At 42.2% G+C, this 18,460-nt stretch overlaps 2 protein-coding genes and 1 non-coding gene across 7 annotated transcripts in view; 2 read left to right on the top strand and 1 right to left on the bottom strand.

Moving 5' to 3' along the window:
• The first annotated feature begins 785 nt into the window (after positions 1–785).
• Positions 786–5,128, top strand: RPS3A (ribosomal protein S3A). The gene is made up of 6 exons (XM_087736308.1): positions 786–942; positions 1,805–1,908; positions 3,104–3,291; positions 3,466–3,674; positions 4,282–4,391; positions 4,966–5,128. The coding sequence occupies exons 1-6, from the start codon at positions 881–883 to the stop codon at positions 5,085–5,087; spliced, it is 795 nt and encodes a 264-aa protein (XP_087592434.1). The 5' UTR covers positions 786–880; the 3' UTR covers positions 5,088–5,128.
• Positions 4,619–4,688, top strand: LOC148051458 (small nucleolar RNA SNORD73). Its single transcript, XR_015700227.1, has one exon. It is a non-coding gene; the product is annotated as a small nucleolar RNA SNORD73 (small nucleolar RNA).
• Positions 5,129–7,397: 2,269 nt separating the features above from the next.
• The window catches only part of SH3D19 (SH3 domain containing 19), an 86,095-nt gene continuing 75,032 nt past the window's right edge, over positions 7,398–18,460 (bottom strand). For 4 of the 5 annotated variants that reach the window (XM_087736306.1, XM_087736305.1, XM_087736307.1 and 1 more), the window contains 6 exons: positions 16,436–16,494; positions 14,531–14,718; positions 14,214–14,266; positions 13,507–13,693; positions 12,516–12,613; positions 7,399–11,154 (listed from right to left, as the gene is read on the bottom strand). In XM_087736306.1, coding sequence (XP_087592432.1) covers positions 11,038–11,154; positions 12,516–12,613; positions 13,507–13,693; positions 14,214–14,266; positions 14,531–14,718; positions 16,436–16,494 — 702 coding nt within the window. In that variant the 3' untranslated portion in view covers positions 7,399–11,037. Of the gene's footprint in view, positions 11,155–12,515; positions 12,614–13,506; positions 13,694–14,213; positions 14,267–14,530; positions 14,719–16,435; positions 16,495–18,460 lie in introns of all 5 variants that reach the window. The other variant, XM_087736304.1, reaches the window with a different exon arrangement.

The raw sequence follows: 18,460 nt of genomic DNA, 5'->3' as shown, positions 1-18,460 counted from the left end.
ACCAGCGACTCGAGGCGGCCAGCGACGCTCCGCCAGCGGGCCTCAGCCCCGGGCCAGGGGCCGCTGCGAGAGGCACCCTGAGCGCCTGTCAGCGTCAGGCCTGCCCCACTCGTCCCCAAGGACAGCGCGGAGCTGCCCCCCCCGCCCCTCCCGGGCCCGCCGCCTCCTTCAGCCTGCGGCAGGCTCGGTCCTGGGCACCACCTTCCCCGAAAGAGCCGGACGAGGTCTAAGGCTGGCCGTGGAGAGCGCCGGGCCGCGGTGGCCCCTCGGCGGCTGCCTGGGCCGCTGACGAAATCCCCCTCCAAGTCTCACAGCCCCGGCGGTGGGAAGATCTCGGGCGCCTGGCCAAAGCCCCGCTGGCTCCCTGAGGCTGACAAGGCCCCGCTCCTGCTGGGCGCGGCAGCGGGACGGGGGCTGCCATCCCCGCCACCGCCGGCCACCCCCTGCCCGCCGCCGCCCGGGGGCGGCCGAGACGGGGCCGCTGCACCGGCCGCAGGAGCAAGCCCGGACGCCTGGCAAGGCTCTGCGCCAGCCCTGCCTCCCAGTGGTGGCTGGTGTGGCGGGCGAGCTGCGTACCGCAAACACAAGGCCCTGATTTTTTGCGCTTTAATTTTTTAGGTTTTTTATTTAATTTTTAATTTTTAAAATTTAAAAAAAAATTAAAATTTTTTAAAAATTTCTCCACCGCGCCCCCTCGCCCCCCGCGCCGTTGGTTCCGTCCGGCTGTGGTACGTCCCGGGGGCCGGCCGCCCCCTCCCGGTGAGGTTCGACCCCTTCTCGCGAGAGCGCCGCCGCCGCCCGCAGTTCTCGCGCGAGCCCTACTCTCGTATAATCTCGCGCGAGCGGCTGCTTTCGGCCTTTTCGTCGGCGGGGCGCGACCATGGCGGTCGGCAAGAACAAGCGCCTCACCAAGGGCGGCAAGAAGGGCGCCAAGAAGAAAGTGTAAGGGCGGCCGGGGGAGGAGGAGACGGGGCCCGGGGGCGCTGGGCGGGGGGCCGCGGCGGCGGGATGCCGTGGATGCGGGGCGGATGGCGGCGGCCGGGAGCCGGCCGCTCCTGTCATGGCGGCGGCCGGGCGCGGGCCTCGCCTGGACGCGGGTCGGGCTGCGTGGCGGTGGGAGAGGCGGCCCGCGGGGAGAGCCCGCGGCGGGGCGGGGCGGGGCGGGGGGGGGGGGGGGCCCGGCCGAGCTGGGCCTGCTGCAGCCCCGCCGTGTGCTCGCTGCCCCGGCGCCGGGAAAGGCCTCGGCGTGGGGAGCGCTCGGCGGCCGGGCGGCGTGTGGGAGGGCAGGGCCGGGCCTGCGCCCCGCGCCCGGCTCCGGCGCCGGCTGTAACCCGGGGGGCTCAGGCCTAGTGCGCCTGGCGTAGTTGGCTCGCTGTCGAAGCGGGGGTTGTCGGGCGGCGTTGGTGCGAGCTTCGCTGCGCCTGGTGCGTTTTAGCCGCAGGAGTCAAGAAATGAAATGGGGTCTTCACGGGGAGTTACAGTGCAGTGCTTGTATCGCTCCTGAGCGACAGCCAGAGCTGTAGCGCCGTACGGTTTTTGTGTCATCTTAGCTGTATGATGCTTTTGCAATTCGTTTTTGTCTTTCTGAAGTAAATTGAAATGAATGCCTGCTTCGTTGTAATGGGTAACATTAACTGTCTGCTTTCACATACTTACCAACCCGTCCACCTTAAACTTGAAAGCACAAATTGTCGACGTTTGCATTTTAGTTTTGCAAAGCATATGGGGAGGAAGCTCATATTTCAGCCTGGCTTAATCTGAGAAAATTAGTAAAAAAACTCTTTTCTGCTTTATTTCAATTAAGGGTTGATCCTTTCTCCAAAAAAGACTGGTATGATGTCAAAGCACCAGCAATGTTTAATATCCGAAACATCGGGAAGACACTTGTCACCAGGACTCAAGGAACTAGTGAGTAGTGGGGTTTTACGCAGTAGAGGGAGATGTATTTGTTGCATGTGCTAACTCCAAATGAGACTTCATTAAAAAATTGCTGACAAATAGGTTTTACTCATATTATGAACCTGGAAGTTTTTTTAAAAAAAAAAAAGCGCCTCTAATGTTTTCTTAAGTTGACAGAGTTGTTTAAACTGATGAGCTTAGTTGTAGGGAAGTTAATGCGGTGTGGTCCTTGTTTGTGCAAGAGTACCAGACCACGGATATGATACAGAAGGACGTGCCTGAAGGTTCTAATGAACTGCTGTTGTGGAAACCTGATGAATTTGAGGAAAGCTAAGAATTAAGGAGTCATTCTGATTATCAGAGAAGGAGGTGAGGGGACTGTGGTCATAATAGGATCGTAAAGACCATCGCCTTAGGAGGGACTGAAATGTGAAACTTTTAGGTAAAGAGAGATCTCCGAGAGCTGGAATTGCTAACTTAATGGGAGCATATGTAGATGTATCACTGAACGCTAAAGGTTTTTTTTTATATAAAGGTTTTTTCTATATATATAGGAAAAGGAAGCCTCTGTTAGGAATGCAGGGTGATCTGGATAGAGGTACCTGTTTTTGGAAGGTTAGCTGTGTAGAATGGCTAAATAGTTGCATTATACTATTCTGGTTGCACTTACAGTTATGAAGATGATCATTAGTTTGAACTGTATACATGTGAAACAAGTGAAATAAGGGTCACTGTAAACCAGGTATGAGTCAGCCAGTGTTAAAATGGCTAGTTGTTAGAGGTAGAGCTGGGAAATGACTGCACTTAGGTGTTTGTTACTGCTTTATCTGTGCTGAGCGCAAGTGGCTTTTTATGTTTATCTCTTCATTATTGTCCATAATGTCCAAATACTTTGTAACCCCTTCCACTTTAAAAAAATAAAACAAACCCAAACTATTACACGTGCCGGAATCTGCAGTGTACTAGTATTTGTGTTCAGCATCTGATATAATTCTCTTAAAAAGATTCCTCACAAAGTTAACAAAATACGATATTTGGTTCTATAAGTTGATTTGATCTTGCTCAAGAGACACATAAACTTCAGAGCTGTGAAGCTAGTGGCATCACCTACTATTAGAAAACATCAAATGGAAGTTCAGTATGTGACTTGAATAATACTTTTCTAATGTTAACAAAAGGTGTTCTATTTTGTTCCATAACACAGAAATTGCCTCTGATGGCCTGAAGGGTCGTGTATTTGAAGTGAGCCTGGCTGATCTGCAGAACGATGAGGTTGCCTTCCGTAAATTTAAACTGATAACTGAGGATGTTCAGGGCAAAAATTGTCTGACCAATTTCCATGGAATGGACCTCACCCGGGATAAAATGTGCTCCATGGTCAAGAAGTGGCAGGTGTGTAAAGACCGAGGTCTGCGTTGTTGCTGGTGCCTTTAGGAAAGGAGGTAACCACTGATGCATTGCAAAGCTATGTTTGAAGTGGCATCAGCAAATATTAGTGAATGTCAGGTGCATGGTTTTGAGAAACCTGTCTGTCACGTTGATGATAAATGACCGTTTCTTTTGCAGACAATGATCGAAGCCCATGTAGATGTCAAAACCACCGATGGTTACCTACTGCGCCTCTTCTGCGTGGGTTTTACAAAGAAGCGTAATAACCAAATCCGCAAGACCTCCTATGCCCAGCATCAGCAGGTTCGACAGATTCGCAAGAAGATGATGGAAATCATGACCCGAGAGGTCCAAACCAATGACCTGAAAGAAGTTGTCAATAAGCTGTAAGCTTTGGCTGCGTTTTCATTTTTCTCCCTCACAGCTTAAGTAGTTAGTTGTTGGTCAGTTGTTACTGAGTACTTGGGGAACACTGGTGCTTCACGTACTGTTTGGCAGAGACCAGGCAAGGCGCCTCTTGCGTTGAAAAGCTGATGTGCCGTTTTCTTCGAATGTTCTCTTAGTCTCTGCATCATATTTGACTCCCATCAACCACCACGTTTGCATAAATGTAAAATCAGGCTCTCCAGAGTTTTTTTGATTTATGTTTCTACAGACTAAAATTGTAATTCTGATCACTTGGGGCTGTGAATGTTCTGGGTTCTTCCGATAGAAGGAAGTTTTCCAAAGCGTGGTGTTTGCTTCCAAAAGTTTTGATTGCAGATTTGCTCTCAAAGTGAGCACGCTTGCACTATATCCCTTCTAACATTGCAAGGAAAACGTCCTAGAAGCTAAACGTACTTGAAGAAAATTGTCGGAGAGTGAAGGTAGTACAGATGTGACCTTCTGTAGAATGTTAGGTATTCTTAAGAATTCTTTTAAGCCTGTGTTGCTGATGAAGAAGCAGGTACAATTTTTAACGTTCTGGTACCAATGTGCGCTCTGATTTCTCAGGATCCCAGACAGCATTGGCAAAGACATAGAGAAGGCGTGTCAGTCCATTTACCCTCTTCACGATGTCTATGTCCGCAAGGTTAAGATGCTGAAGAAGCCCAAGTTTGAATGTAAGTTGATTACTGCAAACATTTGGTGTTCTTAGAGGAGGATGTGGGAAGCCATTACTTTAAAATGCATTTGCTTTTGGACAGAGATGTTAAAGCAGCATCACAAGCTTAAGCAGCTGTTAAAAGGCTTGTCCTTCTAGTCCGACAAAGCACTGATCACTCAGTTTGGAGCTTTTTTGAATCCTTGCCTGAAACTGCTGCTGAATGTTTAAAGGCTTTGGCTTGGGAATGAATGATGACAAAATGTTTCGGTCCCAGATGACACGGAATGATTCTATTTCCCCATTTTCTGACATTCCCATATAATGCAGTAGTAGGTTCTTGACATTATTCCTTTTTTAAGAAAAAGTTTAATTTGCAATTTCATCATGTAGCACTTATTTCACTGCCTGTTTTTGTCTGACTCTGTCAGTTAATGCAGCAGCATCTCCTTGCAAGATCTTTCTGGAATGGACTTGATCGTGCCTGCATTAAATGTTCTCTGGTTTAATTTGTGTATGATGAGCAATTCAGTAATTTAAAGCTGCTTTAAATAGGTGTATCTCTCACTGCTTATACTACTTCTTCTTTTCAGTGGGCAAGCTGATGGAACTGCATGGTGAAGGTGGTGGTGCTGGAAAACCTTCTGGGGATGAGGCAGGCACTAAAGTAGAGCGAGCTGATGGATACGAGCCGCCCGTGCAAGAGTCTGTCTGAAACTGAAAATTGATCGAAAATAAAAGTTTTAATATACAGAACTAATGTTTGGTTGCCTGCATTGGTACTGGATGTGTGGATGGGTTTTTAATAAGGTAAAGCTGTTGCCTTGGATCTGTTTTTCATGATTGGTGTTGTGAGATGAGTGGAAGAAGGCGGTTTGTCCTTCTTGAAAGGTGCAAAGTACAATACCAAGATTCTGTGTGTTGTTTTTTTCCCCAGTAATATTGGTCCTCGCAAAAGAAATCTTGTGGAATGTGCGCAGAGGTGGTAGCTTCTGTTCTATCGGTGAAAGATGCTTCAAAGAGGAGCATTGTGCCGCGCAAATGGGGTGCCACACAGGGAGACTTAGTTTCAGAATTTTTTATTACAAGGAAGCTGTAGGGATTTATCAGACTACTTACTTGAGAACTTCATATGTGTTTGGTTAAGCTTCTTGGTGGCAATTTATTTGATACGGCCTCTCATGGGATAGATTTGGTCTCTGATACTCAAAAGGCGTTAAAAGAGCTTTAAGTTGTAATTTTGATGATGGAAGCAGTGTTAATTTTGAGCAGCGTAGAAATGCAGAACATGCTCAGGAGTAGGGTTGCATGTAGTTTTTTTAACCTCTGTCAGAACTGAGGGGTAGCCATAATCACAGCTGAAAAACGTGTGGAACTTCAGGGGAAAAAAATGTACCGTAAAAAGGCAATGGTCTATGTTCTGAAAGTAAAGCACTTAAAATTACTCAGCAAATCACTTGAGTGCTTTTTCTATTACCTGGTAGTATTTTTCCTTATTCAGCTTATGCTGGCTTAAAAAAAGGGAGAGTGTGGTTTTTTGGCTTAAAACAAGGAGTATTTTGCACTATCAACATGTTTTCTTTAGAACTGGGCAACAAGCTTAAAACTCTGTGCTATTACATTGTTAATAAGTTTGCGATTTAAAACTGGAGAACAGAATGGTACTGAGCTATTCGGGGCGGTCACCGAGATGGTGGTGGTGGCGGCAGCGCTTGCAGTCAGCTGTGATGAGAAGTCAGCTTAGGACAAGACATGGGATGTTAGTGTTGCTGCCCAGGGGGGCTGTACTCTTCAGTGTCAGGGATTGTCACCTTTTCCTCGTTGATAATGCCGGTTTCGAGCAAATAACACGCAAAATGAAATGGATGTTCTCTAATTTATGGAGAAGACTGCAGGTGATGTGATTTCATGTTGTGATTCCAAGTTACTATTTTAATATGGGGGATGATCTTTAGAACGGCCTGTGACTTGGTAATATTCAGGTAAACATCTTCATTGAATTGTAAATATAGGCCTACTGGTTCTGCTTTTTCCAGTTTGTGTAGCGGAAGGGTAGCGAGTGCTCAGAACTTCTGTGATGCTGAAACAGGAGAAGGGCACAGTGCGGCTTTTGGTCTTCCGCTCTGCTCTTTTCATCTGTACTGCTGAGGCGGGTGTCATTCTCCTCTGGGAGTCCCAGACGGTTGTATTTTTGAAGCCATAAATTGCAACAAATTCCCCTTCACTAATAAAAATGAGAACTTTTCACTGGAGTTAGAAAAACAAACCACCATTTAGGGTAAGCATAGTCAGGTTGAAAATCCTTGAACCTACTACAGTAAGTTTTAATGCAGGTGTGTACATATATATATATATATATGTATACATTCAAGCCCTGCGTTACTGTAAGATCTGTCAGAGCTTTCTAGTAAGGGACGTGTGTTGGCTGTATTTTCTCTGCTTAGCAATAGTTCTGTCAAACAAATCCTAAGGGATGGCAACTGGCCTGGACTCTCTGTAGACGAGGAGAGTTGGAAATCCTAAGGTGTCATTTCTGAAAGCTTGTGTGTCTTTTATCCCATTACATTTTCGCTCAGCTGTACGCCTGAGGAGTATATGTTGCAAAAAGGCTAGTGCAAGAGCATTTTGGGAAAGAAGGAGAACTTGCGTTTTTCAGTTTTTCAAAAATTGTCCTACTGTTTCATGCTGTTCTGGTTTTGGGGTTGTTGGTTTTTTTTTAGTTTTGTTTTGTAACAGTAGACTGCTGGCATTACCACATGGGGCTTCTGGGTAAATGTATGCTTTATAAAATTACTTCAGGTGGAGAAAAGCAAGCAGGAAGGAAAATTTTGTACATCCTCTGTATTCTCTGTACAAAAAAAATCAACTGAAAAATCATGGTGTACGAATAGCAGCCATCAGCAGAGCACGCTTAGGTACGCGTGGAGTTGCTAGTCGGCTCAGGCTCAGCCCGCGTCTTCGTCACAGGTCATCCTGCCACAGCAAGAGCAGAGCGTCGCCATCTTGCGTGGTGCCCTGCGACGACGGCGGGTTGCTGCAGGCAGCAAACGCCACAGATTCTGCAGGTGGTAAGCGTGAAACATACCCGAATCCGAAGGCTTGAAGAAACTGTATCAAAGCCATCAGGATTCTCTGAGGGGTTTGGACTACTCGTTAAAGGGATGTGATATTGTATTATTTGTTTAGGGTGTTTTTTTTTTTTTTTTGCTGTTGGGTTAAATATATAAGCAGAATGAGACCCATAAAACTCGCGTCAAGTGGAGAGCTCAGCTCTCCACAGTGTAAGACAATAAAAATGCCATCATGACTTAATTATAAAAATTTTATTGGTTAAATACATTCTTAATTTACAAAGGTACCATAACAAACTTACTGGACTGAAAGATTTATTTAGGACACTGTTAGTTGTACACAGAACAGAGGTGTCTTCCTGAAGATATTTCCAGAGGGTGGGTCAAACAGAAAATGTTCTGATAAATGAGGGTTTTATTGTCATACTCATGTATGGGGGTCTAGCTGAATTTCAAGGTTACAGCTGAAATTTCCTACTATATTGCAGTTAGGATTTGTGTTCTACCTCATTCTTGGTTGGTTTTTTGTTTGTTGGTTTGGTTTTTTTCAGATTATGTACTGTACACCTTAGGAATTTTATGTTATGATCTGTATGCAGCTTCATGGTGATATTAGGCATCAAGTCTTAAGAAAATCCCTTCCTGTAAAAGCTAAGCATCTTAACTTGTTTCAGTTTTAATAAATACGCTGTTTTAGCTGCCTGCAGTAATGCAAGCAGCCTTTAGATGGCACTCCTCGCTCTGAATATAAGGCTTTGCTGCTCTTCCTGCCCTGCGTAATAGGGAGGAGATGATTAAAGTAAAGCAGAGTGGTTTTATCTACTGACAGGCACTGACTGCAGACATTCAGTGGAAGTTACAAAAGCAACTGATCAATACACAATTATAAAAATGGGCAAGAGGAAATTGAAAAAAAAAATATAAATATCAGTTCTACTTTTGAGACTTTGTATCAAAATCTTAGAAAATTGCCAGACAAACAGTAAGTAAACATCATAAACTTAAGCCTCGCCCACCACCGTAACGATGCAGTATGTTTTTTGGAGGACCCGGGTATTCTGTTGGTGTGGGCTTTGCTTGGTTCTGCTGTTCTCCCCTGGCTGTGTACACGGGAGGTTCAGGAGTTGTATTGGCACGGGTCATGGTGGAAGAAGCCTGTTTTAATAGGGTGATCCACTGAAAGTTTATGGCTGAAAAGTCTGAGTGGGCTTGCAGGAGTCATGAAATCTTACCTATCTATGTGTTTGTTTCATTGGATTCCTCTAGAAGGAGGTGGCTGTTTTATTGGAATAAACAACAGGAACCTTTGGCATCTCCTGGCAGGAGAGCTTGGAGAGCAGGGAGGGTTGTCCTTGGAGGTGGACTTACGTTGAAGTTTGATTCCACAGGAGTTCCGGATAGGCTTGTTGGGGATGGTAAAACTGAATAATAGCGGTATAAATTGTTGTGTTTCCACCTTTCTAGAATAGCACATGATTTATAATTGGTTTTATAATGTTAATCCCCTTAATGAAAGTAGGAATCCAGTTCTTGGCTCATTAACACTGTGTGCGATCTTCATCCACCAGTTGTGTGAATGGTATCGGTACAGTTTAAATATACAACACTTCACGTTCATGAAGCTTCTAGAGAAAAAAAATGGAGGGCTAACGCCTGTGTCTATACTTACAAGTACTGTGGCATCACAGTGACTCTGCAGAGCAGAATGGTGCCGAGGACCTCATATCTGTGCTGCACGTTCTTGGGATCACTTCAGGCAAGCTCCAGTCTGCTACCGAGACTGGACGCCCTTTCCTTGCTGCAGAGGAGTCCTTCAGCTCAGTTTTGGCTGTAAGCTTGCTTCTGCCTGCTGTGATGGCAACCAAAGTGCAGTGCACAGGGAGGGGAGGGCTGCCCTCACCAGCTTACTTCGTCACCAATTTAGATGCACCCCGATCTTTTTGAGCAGTAGGTATTTGTAGCCATAATACTTGGGCCTCATATCGATAAAGTTGTAAGTAGACACGTGACTGAGTCAAAACTATCTCAAGGTCAATCGTGATGATTCTAGTTTCCAGTCTCCATCTGCCACTCAACTGTTGGCCCTTGTGCAACCTGAACTTCCAGACCCACAGAGAAAAATCTTGTAAGGGTATCTTGATACCTAGTGACCTGCATCTCTCTGAAGTAATGACTCCTGCTAACAGCTTACTGGTTCTTTTTTGTTACATAGCACAAAAGTGATGGAATACTGTCAGCAATGAAAGAGCTGACTGCAGCATAATTTTTTCTATTCCAGTCTGATGGAAGTTAGCAGTTAATCAAGATGCATTTAACTATTTTGTCAGAAGCCAAGTGCGGCAAAAAGGAATTTACTACCAGAAGTTCCTATAATGTGAAGCTACCTCAATCATGTCTGTCTTAGTTTGTCATTCAGGTCACACTGCTGCTTTTTCTAAATGCTTTTGTTAGAGCTTCTTGAAGTAACTTCTTGCCAGGCGTGTTTTCCTTAAGGCCTCGACAGACCATTTATAATGATGCTCAGTATAGTTGGTATGCAGTAACAAACTGAAAACTAATCCCATGTCTGCTGAAAGCTAAAACCAAGGCTGTATAATATCCTTCGTGTTAAGGATAGGAACAGTGTTACTGAAGTATGTTCCAGTGCTTGAGTGACAAATGAAATGCAGACTGAGTGAAGACTGGCTTTCCACTTACACGAAGGGAGTGGAGGGGCAAATAGTTGGAATAGTGCAGTTACTGCATGGAGGGGCTCTGAGAAAGCTCAGTAAACGCTGTCTGTCACAACTAACTTCAGCTGGGAAAGAAGGGTACGATGGTGCTTGAAGAACAGTAGAAAAATCTAAACCTGTATCTGGAAAGGATTAGGGGGGGAAGGGAGGAAGGAAGGTCTCAGATGATTCATACCAACTGGAACATTATTCATTAAGAGGCAAAATGCTTAAGTTTTACTTTTGTGATCTTCCTGCATGAGCAGCTTGGGCTAAGAAGAGAAGAATACTACACAAGGATTTGCTTCTGAGTTTTCCCTCATACCAGTATTAGATTTGATATTTTTCTACTATGAAATATCAGTTATCTTCCTTATCCTCTAAGTCATAAAACAAGTGGATTCTACTGCTAATGTGGAAGTCAAGCAGTAATGAAACCTGAATATCAAACTTGATCTATATATCGAGTGCTGTAATTGTATCTTAAAAACAATTTTTTTAAATTTGGATATTAAAAAAACTTTTAAAGAAGCCCAAAGAAGCTTACTTTATGTACACTTTGTACATGATAAATGTAATACCAGATAGTAAACGTACTAGAATGCTATTTAAGTTAAAATGGTGTTGCACCACAGTACTTCCCTAGTTGGAAACAGCTAAAAATCCTGCTTGTATTTGCTCTCAGAGCATTCATGAAGCATGACTACATACACTGTCACAGAAGACTAAAATTTTCTTATTTGACTCCAAGACACTAGTATGACTGTCTAGAAAAAGTAGTGCAAAACATTGATAGTCAAAACACGTTGATGTCTTTGCTGTGCCTTTAGGATAGAAAACATTCTCTCCCATGTGCAGGGAGTACAAAGAGAGGCAACACGCTTCATGGTGTTTTTAAAACCTGAACAAAGTTCTTGGGAAATATCCCAGACTTTCCTTGTATCTCTCCGCTCATCCAGTCCTCGTCTACAGATTCCAGCTCTGTTATTGTATCACCTGCCTGTAAGAGAAGGAGCAACATGAGCCAGTACAGCTTATCATGCAATGTTAATGCATGCATAGCTGATGTTATTCAGAAGCAATTAATATCAATCAAATAGAAGTAGGATGTGGCCAGTCTCTTCTGTTGGTTACATCTCTTTCAAGATTGTTTGCCAAAACGAGCTGAAGCTTCTCTTAGGGTTAAGTACTTGCCTATGCTGAAAAATCTCTGCCTTCCAGAAGGAAAAAATAGCACTGCTGGATAACTTTGTGCGTTGCTTAAGCTCTCCAGGTAGGTAGGCACATTGGAGAGCCGGCTCACAGGCCTGCTGCCTTACTTGTTATTTGTGTGTGTTTCCCTGCACTGTCATGAGGGTTTCTTTTCTTCAACTGCTTCAAAGCTTTTTAGAATTTAGCTCTAATATTTTCCAGCACTTGGAAACTTTCATCTAGAAACCTTCCTTTCCCAAAAAGGAAAGCGATCATTTAAGTAGCTCAGTGCAGCCATTTAAAATAAACTGCAGCTCCTGTATTTGATCCTTGTTCCTGTTTTCATCGTCCCATGCCACGCCCTTCACCTGAAGGACTGTTGTGGCCCTGGCCTTTCTTCCAGTACCTCTGTTCCCCTTTTCTGCTTTAAAGAATCATCCATCCTTTCAGCATTGCAAGCTGCTAATGCTGAAACTAATTATTTTGCTAGCTTTAGAAGGAGAAAATAGTGTGTTCCAGCTGATAAACACAATGTGGGGCCTGCTGTGAAAGTCTGCTGTTTCTTGGAAACTTGCTTTTGAGGACACAGTTACCTCAATCATGACTTTGAATCTACAAGGGCACGCTGTTTTTTATTCATGCTTCTTAATATTACCTAGGCATCCAGCAAGTATTTCATTTCGCCCCTTGCTCCCATGGCAACTATGTAGAGGGCTGCCAAACTTGTAGATGTTGCTGTACTAGGTGTCCCTTAGAGGCATTGCTGCTGTAGCACTGGCACTTTTACTACTATCCTTCTCACTGCTGTCTTTCTAGTTAAAAAAGAGGCTCCCTTGACCATATCAACTGATCAAGAACTGAATGTACTGCAAAATGCGGTTGGTTTGTCTTGTCACGTTTACTGGATCAGAGCACTCAGAGGAATTCTGCAATTCCTGACCTCTTGTCAATGTCTTCAGTGAAAATTTCACCAATATGAAACAGAAGTGGTAAGGGCAAAAATTTTTTTAGAGAGGCCATCTATCAAATGTGTTAATATCTATGCCTATTCTATGTGCTTTGTTCTTTCCTGTTCAAAGCCTATTTTCACTGTGGATAAATCCTATTTTTTAGTATTCTTTAGGAGCTTAAGACCTTTTGGAAATTTGGGCTAAGAAGAGAGGTACTTACTTTGAAGGAAAGCTCATCTTCATTTTCTCCATGAAAATCATAAAGAGCTTTGGCTTTTCCTTTCTTCCCTCCTAGAGACTGTGACAGCTCTACCCTGGCTGCAGAACATGGACAAGACAAGTTATTTGCATTAGAGTGAAATAAATCTCTGTTTCTGGAGAAGTTTCCAGTCATTCTTGTGTTTTCTCCCCACTAGTGTGCTACAGGGTGTCCAGATGTTATTACTACTGCTACTTAGCAAATTCACTGGCCTGATAGAATAAAAATCTCTACTGACACCAGTTCATTTTACAGTACTAACACATTCTCACGGTTCTGCTTCTAGGAGGACTAAATTTAAAGTTCACTTACTTAAACTTTCCAATGGCAACATCTAATGAAACCTATCTTTTCCTCTCTGTACTCGGAGATGAAGCAGCATTATGTACGTGCTGTTTGCCAGTTAGGTGGAATTTATTTCCTGTCAACTTTCACTCATGGCTTTACTTGCAAAAACTATGGGGGGAAAAAAAAAGTGATTTTCTGTGTCCTCTGTGAAGGTTTTGTCTGCATTCAAACAGAAGCTTGATGAGAGCAAGCAGCGTTCATTCCTTGCTTCGCTAAGGGCATTACAGTAGTTCTGTGCCAAGATGCAGTAGTTGTAGTTACTTACAGCTCTGCCAGCTCTTTGGCTGTGCTGTAGTGTTTCTCTTAGCTGAAGGAGAACCTGGCTCCCCCCCATCATTTGTACCCATGAATTCCTACTAAAGGCAGCTCAATGGTCCTGTTTTGCCACACTTTAAACTGACCCAGAATCTGTATCACCTCCCAGATTGCTTACTGACTACAGCATTATATTGCCATTCAAGGCTTAGTTTAGCTTTAGGATACAAAGGACGGTGGTGCTGTGTGGCTTGCTAATGCAATGGAATAGTTGGGTTCTCCCAGAACTCTTATTCCTCAGCTTGTGACAGTCATGACAATGAATTGCCATCTAGTAGGAGCACCATACCTGAGCAGGTCTGAACAAAAACCGCTGGGAAAATGCCTTCCTTTTCATTCAGTCTTCCTCTATACCACTCTGAATCTACTTGCTCCAGTATTTGGATGTAGTCTCCCTTTTTAAAGGATAAATCATCTTTGGTTTCTGCTGTAAAATCATGAAGGGCTTCACACCACTCTGCTGAGCGCCTGTTGTTCTATTCAAGTGAACAGAAGAAATGCATTAATTTTAGAAGCGTTAATGGAGGCCATAAGCTGATGGATACTGGTGAAAGCAGCTGTACAGAACACGGGTGTCCTGACTTTCTCTCATACAATAGTGTCACTGCAGATGTAGACTAGAATGGCATTTCAGCAATTACCACAGAATTTCATCTAGGCTCAGACACATTCCTTTTTATCACTGGTGGCAGGGGACAGGATTAATAAATTCAAAATTAGACCACTGCAGCAATACTTAAAATAGAGCTAACAAGAATTTGTTTAAGCACAAAGGATAAAAATTTACTTATGTTAATTTGCCAGAAGCTATGAATTCAATCAGTTTAGGCCAACTGTCAGAATTCAAGATGTGACCATGCAGCATTGTGTGCTGTGGGAGCTGTATTACATTCAGGTTTAAAGTTGTGCAGCTAATCTGACATTATCATAGAAAGTCTATGTAAATCTATGAAACCGCTATGTAAATTCTGTCCCTCACCTATAAAATTTTGTTACCTGAGGAAGGGCAGAAGAAACCTCCACCTTGTTCTTCAGTGCTGCTCCTGTACCTACATAAGTAAAGGACAACTTAGAATAGCAGCAATGACTATTCAAAATGTTACTAATGATAGAGATTTTAGATATTCAAAGTGATTATTAAGAATAACTTCTTAAGAAGTCCTACTATTCCTTTTGATTTTTCTTATCTGTCTTTTCTCCCTTTTTACCTCCTTCCCACATTCATTGTCCTTTCGGACTTTTCTCCTATATGCTGCCTATATACATGCAGCACAAAACCATGTTCTTGAAGATTTTTGCAAACGGATTCATACCTGTTCCAGGAAGATCTTCAATTACTTCCACAAAGTTCAAGGGGAAAATTCCAGATGTGCCTCTGAGCTCTCCTTTGGCCCACTCTTCATTTACATATTCTTTAAGGATAATAGTTTCACCTTCTGAAAAACTGAGCTCATCTTTCTGATCTCCAATATATTCAAATCGTGCTACGCATCTTGGGCCTCTGCACAAACAAAAGAGAAACTTACTTTGCTTATTTATTATTATTGTCCACTTAATAATAAGGCAGCATTGTGCAAAATATGGATTGATATCTTTAATTAAAATGAAAGAATGCACTGAAGATAGAACAGGTGGAAAATTGTGGTCTAACCCTGGTTCTTATTTCTGCTTTCTGAAGAGGATGAGTACGGAGTCTGGAGGAGCTGGACACAGCTTCTGCATCCAAGTTCCTGGCTGTTAGAGTATTTTGTATAAGACCCTATTTCTCTTCCAAACAACGCCAAAAATATCACTTTGTTTCTGGGCTACCTGTCCCATTTTATATTTTTGCCCATATCCCAAGTAAGTGTCCTGATAGGCTTTTGTTAAGAGTTTGATGTTTTTTTGAGCTAGTATCCAATTTAGATGCAGTCAAACATGGGTGAGGGGTGGGTGTTGTGTATTTGTCCCAAATCCCAAAGACATGGAGGTTTCATAGGGGGAAGCTAGTTCAGCTACTTTGACAAACTTTATTCTGTAAAACGTATCGCAGGCACGAGGAAATAAATTATCTGTTGACGAAAGAAACATCAGTGCATCTGATAAATTTTACATAAGTTGGTATAATACTGAAAAAACAAATTAATTTTTTTTTTTACACACTTAAATAGATTTAATGATTTAATAAATTATTACATTTAAGAAATTACTCTAAGAAGATTTTTGATTTATCAGAAATACTGCGCTGGAAAAAAGTGATAATTTTTTATAATTAATAAATTAATTCTTTCTATAGCATCACAGCATACAAACTGTAAGAAGCTTGATTCCCACCCCTGTCCCCCACTCATATCTTTGCAAAAGCTTCAGGACAGAGTTAGCACTTTCTGTTTCTTTCTTAGTTGCAGAAGCAGCTTTTAAAAATAAAGTTTCAGTTAAGACAAGCCAAGCTCCATCTGAAGAACAAACTGAACAATCCCATTGATACTAGTTCCTGCCTCTGCCTGAGTTTGCTTTAATTGCTGCAATGAATGGTTATGAAATCCAATAAATCATAATTGAGAAAAAATAGCAGGAAAAGTTGTTCCTTGCCCACAAATTTTAGTACAAGTTGTTTGCAAATCAGAAATGAAAGTGCTTGAAGTACATATGATAATTTGATCCGGGGAACTTCAGATTCACCTCTATAGTTATACACTTTAAGGTTAGATAGATTTCTCTACTTAAAGTACAGCTATATTCTGTCCCATCTTATCTTGTTCTTTCAAATGAGTAGGAGCCCTACCATGTTACATCTTATGAGGATACTGGAAGACAGTAACAAGGCCAGGAGCAAAGAGGAGAGTGCAACGCTGCTGAAGTTAATCAGATTGGTTCACAGTTTCTGTAACCAATTTTCATGAAAAATTATGGGAAATGCTCTTCGAATACAGCTCGTAAGAGGAAGGGAAGTGAGTGAAGGGGACTATATCTATATAAACATTTATTATAAAGAGAAAGTGATCTACTGATTTTTTGAAGCCATGAAGTGAGTTTTTAGGCTTTTTTTACCTGAATATGACTCTTATTAAAACATCATAAACTTTCAGTTTTGAGAGCTTAATTTTTAAAATATATTTTGGTGAAGAAACTGTTAACCATATTAACCTCAGCACAGACAACACCTACTTCAAAGTTATCTTTCTTTTTACTTCCTAGTAAATCAACATGAGAAAGAAAATAAGATTTATCTGACTCACTTAACACATTGTGATGAACAGGGTATTTTTTTCCTGTTGTCTTCTTCTGGAACATCAATCTAATAAGACAACAAAATAAGTACAATCTTCCATTTCAAGCTCATGGCAACATAACTACAATAAACTTGGAACTGGTTAAAATAATCTATTTTTCCACTAAGCATCAGCTCCAGTTATGACCTCCATGTGATGCTCTACAGTCGCTGGCATGCTATGATATATGACCATATTAATGTAAATTTTGGTTTTATATGCCTGATTTCTCATTTTTCAATCTCATGCAAACAAGGAGCGCTATTTAATGTTTTCTGTTATGAAGCTGGTTTACTGTTTCTCTTTGTGCCATGACTGATTGACAGAATATGGGACTGGATGCTACTGCGTGTTGTTGCATTTAGCTCCCAACTTTCAATTGGTAATTGCTCTCTATTATTTACTAGCACAATATATTACAATAAACAAAATTATTGTTTACACGTATCCTTTCTGGGCTTTGGTAGCCAGCTGTCCTCCAAACAAAAACACATCTCTCAAATCTCACTTGAATTGGAGAAATATAATTTAGAAAAATCAATACACGGATATATAAACAGACGGCATTCAAGTTCTTTATCATAAGACGACTTCAATTGTATTTTTGGTGTGACATGAAGGATGATCTGTGAGGTGTATAGGAGTACAAGCCTAGAGACCCTGGCGAGGAGCTTTGGGTTACAGCTCACTATCGCATGAGTCAGTTCCCATAAAAATAAACAAGAATGTTTCATTAGCTTATGTGAAGGACTGGAGGAAATCATGCTGCCTTTTAGGACAAATAATCTTTGCAGTGCTCTTGCTAGAGGAGCTGGTATCTGTGGTGCTCTGAAGGTTCTCTGGGAAGTAATAACCATGTGTTATTGTTAGGTGTTCAGACCTAAGCTACTACCCAGCTCAATATTGTAAAACGCACCATAGCGTATTGTATAGAGGCCTTGTATCAAGATCAAATCTGACCTGAATGAACAGGAGAATTCACTCAACAAATTAGTACTGCACTTTTTTTTTTTTTAATTTTGCTGAAACAAAAGAAAGATTTTTGCACTGAAATGGTAACCACGTTTTACAACTAAAATAGAAATATGAAACACATCTTCCCTAACTTTTATGAAGTTGTATCTGTCTGTATTAATGCTGAATTTGACCCCAAATACTCATTCCACTGCTTTAACATAAAATCTTCTCTCTATTAGTCATGAGTAGTAACGAGAGCTTTTGAATTAAATTGTTGGTCTGTGTAGAAGCAGCTCATCAATTTATCTAACAAATCTTTCTCATGAAAGCGAATCAAGCATGGTTCCATTATTATAACCCCGAGTTTAATTTTTATTCTTCAGCACTTCTTGAATCTTAAATTTTTTTCTCCAATAACACCATTACAAACTAAACAGACACCCTATACTCTCTGATGGTTACCAAATACTTGGTATTGTCCATGTAGCAGCAGTGTTCATCTCTGCCAGCTGCCCTGGCTCGATACAGACACTTACTGTCTTTAATGCCCAGCCATACACCTTCACTGCATCCCAGTGTCAGTTTAGCATTCCTCCGTGTCCGTATGGCTGGTGTGGATAGCCCAACAGCCCTTTCTACTGTCACAAAATGGACTTCAATCTGAGACTCAGACTTGCAATAGATTTGACCCAGCTTTTGACGCAGTGAATCTCCTTTAAAGATGAGGCACTCAGTTAATTGCTATTGGGCTCCAAAACAGCACCTGTCTCTTGCCTGCCGTTCACTGTCAAGTGTCACATTCAGCAACAGGATTGCTTTAAGCTGCTCATTTACAACAACACAATCTCCTTGCACTGTGCCAGCACAACCATTTCTGCAGCCACTTAGTAAGCCACTTAGGCAAATTGATCCAGCTGGAAAAAAAATATTCTAGGAAGCAAAAAAACATGTTTCATTGGGCCCAACTGCTGCCCTGACCTCGTTCACTACATGGCTATAAAAGTGGTTTTAGCACATGGATTCCAGCACAGTTCA

The sequence above is a fragment of the Nipponia nippon genome, unplaced genomic scaffold, assembly GCF_047370975.1.
Source record: "Nipponia nippon isolate SJK-2023a ecotype South Korea unplaced genomic scaffold, ASM4737097v1 scaffold_6, whole genome shotgun sequence".
In the NCBI taxonomy this organism is placed as follows: domain Eukaryota; kingdom Metazoa; phylum Chordata; class Aves; order Pelecaniformes; family Threskiornithidae; genus Nipponia; species Nipponia nippon.
The sequence above is the reverse complement of the archived record's forward strand: the minus strand, read 5'-3'. Positions and strand labels throughout refer to the sequence as shown.